Source organism: Octodon degus, unplaced genomic scaffold (assembly GCF_000260255.1).
Source record: "Octodon degus isolate 3935 unplaced genomic scaffold, OctDeg1.0 scaffold00007, whole genome shotgun sequence".
Lineage (NCBI taxonomy): Eukaryota > Metazoa > Chordata > Mammalia > Rodentia > Octodontidae > Octodon > Octodon degus.
In genome coordinates this window covers 27,749,928-27,757,885 of record NW_004524583.1, presented here as the reverse complement: position 1 = coordinate 27,757,885, position 7,958 = coordinate 27,749,928, and the positions used below count along the sequence as shown (strand labels likewise).

At 44.4% G+C, this 7,958-nt stretch overlaps 1 protein-coding gene across 2 annotated transcripts in view; it reads right to left on the bottom strand.

Moving 5' to 3' along the window:
• Positions 1-4,375: 4,375 nt before the first annotated feature.
• Positions 4,376-7,958, bottom strand: part of Daam1 (dishevelled associated activator of morphogenesis 1) — a 176,541-nt gene continuing 172,958 nt past the window's right edge. For both annotated transcript variants that reach the window (XM_023703187.1, XM_023703193.1), the window contains 2 exons: positions 7,711-7,881; positions 4,376-6,979 (listed from right to left, as the gene is read on the bottom strand). In XM_023703187.1, coding sequence (XP_023558955.1) covers positions 6,770-6,979; positions 7,711-7,881 — 381 coding nt within the window. In that variant the 3' untranslated portion in view covers positions 4,376-6,769. The remainder of the gene's footprint in view (positions 6,980-7,710; positions 7,882-7,958) is intronic.

Here is a 7,958-nt window from a genome sequence, read left to right as displayed (position 1 = left end):
GGGGGGCCAGTTAGATAGCTCAGCAGACCAAAGTGCCTGCTTAGGCAGAGTGCCGTGGCCAGGGTTCAATCCCTGGCCTATCATTCCAGCTCCATCCTTGGGGTATGCTGAGATGGCCATTGGGACTGGGTGTGGTGGCATGTGCTTGTAATCTCAGCACTTGGGAGGTTGAAAACAGGAGGATCACTACAAGTCTGATCTGTGTAGTGAGACCCTGAGTTGTGAAGTGAGGAAGGCTTCCATCTAGACCCCAGAAGGCCTGGGAGGCCAGGCAGTGTGCTCCTGAGAAGGCAGCTTATGTGGCTGTGACTGTAAGAGTACAGTGGAGACCCAAGGATGCTGGAAAAGCCAGGAGCGTGGGATGTCAGAGGAAAGCTGCAAGGAGCAGACCCAGCCCAAGAGAGAAGCCATGAGGACTGAGCACTGATAGAGCTGTGGGTCAGAGCCACCCAAACCTTTTACAGTTCATGTCTCACCAGTGTGCCCATGTGGTAACGTATGCTTTGTCAGGTTCCAGTTTTATTTTGGTCCCATTTCTTTCTATACCTCTGTTTATCCCTTCTGGAATGGGAATGTATTATGGTGTGTGTCTAGGTATCCCCCCCAAAGCCTCATGCAGTCATGAAGCAGCTTCTAGAGTTTGTGATTCTTGATCCAATGCTAGGATTGCAGGTGTGAGTGCTACACCCACCCTGGGGCAAGTAATCTGCATTACAGTGTAAGGAAGGGAGAGAGACTAGCTAACTGCTGGAGCTGCCGCTCCTCACTTTGTTCTTTGCTGCTGCCATGAAAGGCTGCCCTCTGCCTTGGAGCCAGCTGAATACGGACTGAAACCTCCACTAACTGTGAGCTAAGTTAACCTTTCTATTGTTAATTTTGGGCATCAGTTATTTTGTCCCAGTAATGAGAGAAGAGTAAGAAAGAATGTTACCCTGTGCCTTTGTATGTCATCAGTGTTTAACTACCCTTTGACTTTTGTAGGGGCTCACCGCTAAGAGTTTTCCTTATAAATCAGAACTTTAGACTTTTTAGTAATGCTGAATTGTTAAGTTTGGCAAGTTTTAGAGATAAAGTACATTTTGCATAAAGGAGTCTTTCAAGGGCTAAAACTGGAACATTATGTTTCATATCTAGATGTCTCCCTAAAGCATGTGTTCATAGGAGATGCTCTCAGGAGGCAACTGCTTCATGCAGGTGTGATACTCCAGTGGATTAGCCCACTGATGAGCTTATACCTGAGTGCTGTTGGGAGGTAGGCTCGAGAAGAGGTGGATCACAGCAGGTGCAGCCTAGGAGTTTATTTCCTCCCTGGTTCTTCCTTTACTCTGTCTCTATTTCTCCGCAGCTATTCCATGAGCAACCCTCCTCCACACGCCCCTCTGACATGGAGACAGCTATGAACTGAAACCTCTACAAACTGTGAGTCAAATAAACATTTCCTTTTTTGATCTGTTGGTATCCCCGAAGCTAGGAAAGAAAGATATGTGCCAACAGCATGTTTTGAAGCAACTGTGAAATTGCCCATGCAGCTGTACCATCTTGCAGCCCCAGCAAAAAGGGCAGCAGTTCTTGTTGCTCCACATCCTTGCTAGCTCTTGCTACTGTCAGTAGTCTGGATTTTGGCCACTCTAGGTGTGTCGTGATGTCTCATAGTTGTTTTCACTTGCATTTCCCTCCTGCCATAGGAGTGGAGCATCGTCTCATATATTTGCCATTTTTGTGTATCTTCTTTGAAGAAGTGTCTGTTCATCTTTGGCTCATTTTAAAATAGATTTATGCTTTCATTACTGAGGTTTAAGAGTTCTTTGTACATTTTGGATAGCATTTCTTTACCTGATATGTCCTTTGAAATACTTTCTCCCAGTGTGTGAGTTCTTTTTATTTTCTTGATAATCTTTCTTCGAACAGCACTGTTTAATTTTCATGAGCTTCTTTCATAGACTGCATCTTTGGTGTTGCACCTAAAAAGTTACTGTTGAGCTGGGTGTCATGGCACAAGTAATCCCACCACTGGGGAGGGTGAGGCAAGAGGATAACTTTGAGTTTGAGGAGAGTCTGGGCCACACAGTGAGTTCAAGGTCAGCTTGAGCTACATAGCAAGACTCTGTGTCAAACAAACAAATGTTCATGCAAAACCCATGGTCATTCAGGCTTTTTTCTTCTTATGTGTAGATGTTTCTACACTTAGGTTTATGATTCATTTTGAGTTAGTCTCTTATAGTGTGAAGTCTGAGTTGGAATTATTTTTCTGCATGTAAGGTCTACTTTGCAATTTCACTGTTATTGTATTAGCTTTATTCTGACAAGGTTTAGTTGACTATCTATGGTTCCATGCCTGGGGTCTATAGTTCATTCACATGTCTATTTCAATATCACACTGTCTCAGTCACTGTAGCTTTATAACATGTCTTGCAGTTCAAGAGTGTTCAACTTCTAACTCTGTTCTTTAGTAATGGGTTGGCTATTCTTGTTGATAAACAGAAAAGAACTTGTTGGGATTTTGCCTGATGTTGTAATTGGGACCCAAAATGCAGAGTGCTAATGTGAATAACATCATGTTTTTAACTTCAAACTCAATTTGTTCATTGCTGGTACACAGGAAAGGGACTTCTCTGTGTGATTAATCACGTATCCTGCAGCCTGACTTCCTTGAGCTGAGGGTGTGGCTGCCGTCTTCCTTCTCCTGCCCGGCTCGAGTCGTGGCTCAACATCATGGCCAGGTCCTCTTCAGGAGCTCCTCTTCCCCTAGGCTGGCCAAACCAGTCCCAACCTGACCGCTCAGGGTATCTCTGCCCTGGAGGTGGGAGTGAGAACATCAGTGCTCACTGTCACGTGCAGGTCCCTTTGCCACAAGAATGTCCCCACTTGATCACAGAGGTGTGGGAGGGCAGGACTGAAAACACTGTCTAGCCTGTAATACTGAGCCACTTCCTTCCCACTCCTCCTGGAGAAAGAAATTATGGGTAGAGAAGTAGAAAAGAAGTTTTATTCAATGATATGGGAAAAACTGTACTTGGGAATTCATTCTTGCTCCCGAAAACCTCAAACCTATCAAGGTTTGATAAAAATAAAGGTCTCCTTTGTCTAAAAACCCTGATGTGCAGTCCTGTGCTGATGTTTGTTTGATACCATGGAAACAGTCCAATCGACTGCAGTAGATAAAGGCAAGGCAGGTAAGAGATCAAAGGCCAGGTCTGATATTTTCCTCACAAGCAAGATAAGAAAATAATTCTGACTGGCATTTGCTATGGGAAATACTAAATTCTTTATACCAAGGAATCCCCTCCAGGAGCCTCCAAATGCCTCCACGGTAAGGAATTCATAGATTTTAAGGTATGTCTCGATTACAGACTCAACAGGTTTTGGGCCTGAGTTGCGTTGCTATCATAAGGGAGGAGCCAGGGACGTAACAGATTGAAAACAACGCATGCACTGAACAGAAAATGAGCACCAACTCAGCACAGTGAGGCAACAGACGGTCCTGATGCCGACACTTTGAACGCTGATGATAAGCCTCTCTATAAGCCAGTGGTTCTCAGAGACAGTGCTTACAGAACTAAATGGCGTCACAGACCTGTTAAGCTTTGCGGTTCTTGTTTTTGTACTTGATAGCAAACTGTGGATGTTACCTAAAAGAAAAAAGCTTCAGAAAATTTTCCCTTCCAGAATTTGACACTTTGAATAACTGTCCCCAAACTAGTTGGATAAAGGTTATGAGCTGGCCTTGCCTAAGATCACAGCAGATCACAGAAGAGCAGCACGCTTTGTGCGAGCCGGGAGCTCCGCTTGCTGACAAAGGCAGTCCTCCAAGCTTCCCATTTCCCCACTTCTCCCCGTGTGCAGAGTGACTGTTTCAGCCTGACCTCAAGCGGGGCTGACAGTGGCTGGGAGGCCGTGGTGAGACAAGCAGAGGCCATGGAAGGTCCCCCACATCCAGTGGATGTTTATAAAACATATTTGTGAATCTTGGCTGAATGATTCCAAAACTCAAAATTGATTCTGATTTTTTAAAAAGAAAATACATTTTTCTAAAAAAAGGATTTGATTCTACATTTTTTCCCCCTGGTACTGCGAATTGAACTCATGAGCTCGTAACTGCCAGGCAGGCACTATGCCACTGATCTATATCCCTGGCTCTAGAGATTCTTTTCTATATGTTCAGTTGAATGATTTCACCAGTAGCCCTACCACACATAACACAAAATTATAGAAAGAGGTAGTTTAGGCAACCCAGGCGTAACGAATGCTGCCATGACAGAAAATGACCCTCTTCCAGATCTAGCGTATACGAGCTCAGCATTTCTGATTTAGCAAACAATTTGAAATATTTTAATTCCATGGTGAAATGCACAAAGATGTTTGTTGATGTTATTTTAATAATTCATAGAAAGCATATGTATATATACACCCAATGAAGTCATCTTTATTGCATATTGCTATCTTAAAAAAATGTACAGTCTCATAACACATACAACAGCTTTTCTTGGTACAATGGCAACACTCTTGCACCTAAAGACTAAGTGGTTCGAACTACTAAGCTAGTAAGATACAAGACATATAATTAGGTTTACAAATTTATAATGTTTCTTTTTGGCATTAATTTAACAGACAAACAACCTTTAAAATACACACCCAAGAGAGAAAAGTGACTACTTACACCAGCACCAGTCTAAGACGTAGTTTTTCCCCCAACAATGGCACACGGAATTACCTGCACAGTTTTTAGGGACGAGAACGAGATATGAAAACGGCAAAGGAGGCCCACCCACAGGATGGCCATGCCAAAGCGGGGGACTCAGAGGGACACGCTGCACTAATCTGTTCCTTTTCACAATTCTCCTTCCATGTTTTCATTCCTTACTGTGAGATGATGTCATTTTGAAATTACAGTTCCAAAACTGAGCCACACCAAATTTCTCCTGCTATAAGTAGAAAAGAATATACATAGAGGCACTTTAGTTAAGTAACAGAGAAAACCATCTTTCTAGTATTGTCCTCTCCGCACCTCAGCGGCCCACCGCCTGGCCACTCGCACGGCCCAGCTCAGCAGGGGCTGGGCATTGACTCTGCTCTGTGCTTAAGACTGCTCTATGTGCCAGCGTCACTGACTTCCACGTAACAGGTAGAAAGTTGCTAAGTTTATGAGGAAAAAATGTAAAACCACAGCTCTGGACAACTTAGAGCACTCTGTCACAGCTTCACCCAGCACAGACACCCCGCCTTCTGCGCCAAGCTTCAGAGTTAGCACACATTACTGCTAATCAGGATGATCCTGTACAGCACACACACTGGTGTCCTGCTTGTCCCAGAAGTCCCAAAGAGAATGGCAGCTCCTCAGGGGCAGGCACTCTGTCTTGTTTACCACTATAACTCTACTATGCCCGGCACATAGTAGGTGCTTAATAAATATTCATTAGATGATTGAAAAACTCAATTTAGTAAGCAATATTCTAATGCACCAGGAAAAACTACTCTCTCCACAGGAAACCCAACCACAACAGGACAGATGGAAAGAGAAGAGAAAACATTAGCCACCCCGCAACATAAACTACAAATAAATAAAGCAAAAGCAAAAAAAAGTAACAGTCCTCTTTAGAGATCATATAATTTAAGGATATTAGAAGTTGGTAGGTTAATGGTAAGCATCTATATTTTATTCTCTAATGTTCATTGTTTGTATTTGTTTCTCCCTGAGAGTTTTATTTTTTGGACTGAAATTTTACAGGTAGCTTTACCAACACACAATTTAAAATGACAACATATAACAGCAAACCACTTCAAATATACTTAGAGATAAATAGATCGGGCCAGGTCTGTGGATGTTTTGTGTACGTGCTAAGTGCTCTTAACCCAGGCCTATATTTACAGAAGATGCAGCTTATCCTACAAAGAAAATAGAAAAAGCCAAAAAAGGCACCCCATTAAAAATTAATCAGATCCATTCCTTAGAGAATTCTTCCTTGAAGTCTTGGGTGAGGACTTTATTTTTAAGGTTGATGTATCTATCCTAGGACAACAAGCACATCTAGCAATTGTGTTCTTTAACACAGGCATGGATTGCATTTACATAATGTCTTTTCTTTCCCCTAAAAGCAACAGAGAAATCATCAAGAGCACTTGGCAGAAAACTTGATGAAATTAAGTCGGGGGCACCCGACGTCCAAGCTTTAAACATACGAAAGGGTTCCGATTGACATTCTACACAACACAAACTGTGTGCAAGATGTTGTCAACGAACAGCCTGCCTCACCACATCCCTGGCCGCGGTCTGAGTGGGACCCCGCAGTCCCTGAGGCGATGCCTTGGCTTCGTTGGCCAGCGCCAGTCTGGAGTCTTCCAGCCCCATCCCTCCAGAGGTAACGGCTTCGAGGAGACGAAGCGGAAGCCCTCCTGCACCTTACAAGCCTGTTTTCTCCATATGCCAGGGTGTCTCTGTGGGGGCCATTGTGCTTCTCAACTGTCCCCATGCTCAGGGACAGACACTGGGCCACACTTGCACACACACGACACAGGTCACTGTGCACACAGGAATGAAGATGACCGTACATGTGAGTCTCTAGACACTCAGACTTCTGTGCAGTTTTAATATATATGTACATGTCCATTCTCTCTCTCTCTCTCTCTCTCTCTCTCTCTCTCTCTCTCTCTCACACACACACACACACACACACACACACACACACGGAGAACTGCCACAGCAGTGTAACAGAACGGTCGAGTCACTTCAAAGGGCTGCTACTGGGCTTTCTAGAAAAGTACTGAAAAGAAATTAAAAATTAAGTTTTGTGACAGGTCTCTCTCGGCTGCCATCTGTCACCTGATTGGAGATACGTTTGCGATTCCGTTTCAGTTTAGAAAGGTCTTTGTCAAACACTTCTCCTGAGCGTAGAGCCGAGACGAGGTCATCAAACTCTCCGCTTTCTTCACTGTTCTCTTTTGCTTTCCTCATTTTCCGTTCTCTTTCCCGCTGTTCTTTGAGCTGCAAGCAGAAAGAGCCCTCTTAGTGAAGGGTTACAATGCCAGAGTCCGCCTTGGGCATAGGGGCCCCATGCACATCGACAGCTACCAGGGAGCAGGGCACCCGTGGGGGGCGGGATGGGTCCTCACTGCAGAAACAACTTACGGTGAAGACAAAACCTTCACAGTCTAGTCTAGGAAAGCCTCCTACGTTCTCATTAAAAAGGGGAACGACTGAGGTAACTGGTTTCTATAACGGAAAGATAAGTTTTGCTATTAAGTTTTTCTAATTAAGATTATTAATTTCTTTACAGTATGGAGAGTCCAAATCAACTTGTCCAGGACCAGGAAGATGGCTCAGTAGAATAAGCACTTGCCTGGCAAGCACAGGGATCTGAATTCAATCCCTGGTTCCGGAAAAAAAAAAAAACAAAAACAAAAACTCGTCTTCAGAGAGCTGAGCTACTGCCTTCTTGCCAAAATGGTGCTAGCTAGGCATGGTGGTGTTTGCCTATTACCCTGCAAACTAAAAGGCTAAGGCAGGAAGATCTCAATTTCAACCCTAGCTTGCGCAACTCACAAGGCTCCGTGAAATCCTGTCTCAAAACACAGAAAAAGAGGGGGTGACACAGCTCACTTAAAGGTTCTGGCGTCCGTCCCCAGGATACACATAGAATTCCAATTCCGTCCAAACAGCAAGGGGCCGCAGTCTCCAGGGGCGAGCGCAGCCGGCTTGGGCTCAGCTTGTCTCACCTGGGCCTCCATGCGCGCTCGGCGTTCCTCCTCCTCCTTCTTCTTTCTCATGTTCTCGTTCTCTTGTTTGGCTTCTGACACAGCTTGGAGAAACTGGTCAAAAATGCCAAAGAACTCATCTGGCTGGATTTTGCCAGCCTCTTCCCCAAAGTGCTTTACTGCTTTAGTAAACTGGAGAGGAGAAGATTTGAAGAAGTTCAGCATCCTCAGAGAAGTGTAGGAGCACAGAAATCCTCGCGAGCAGCCCA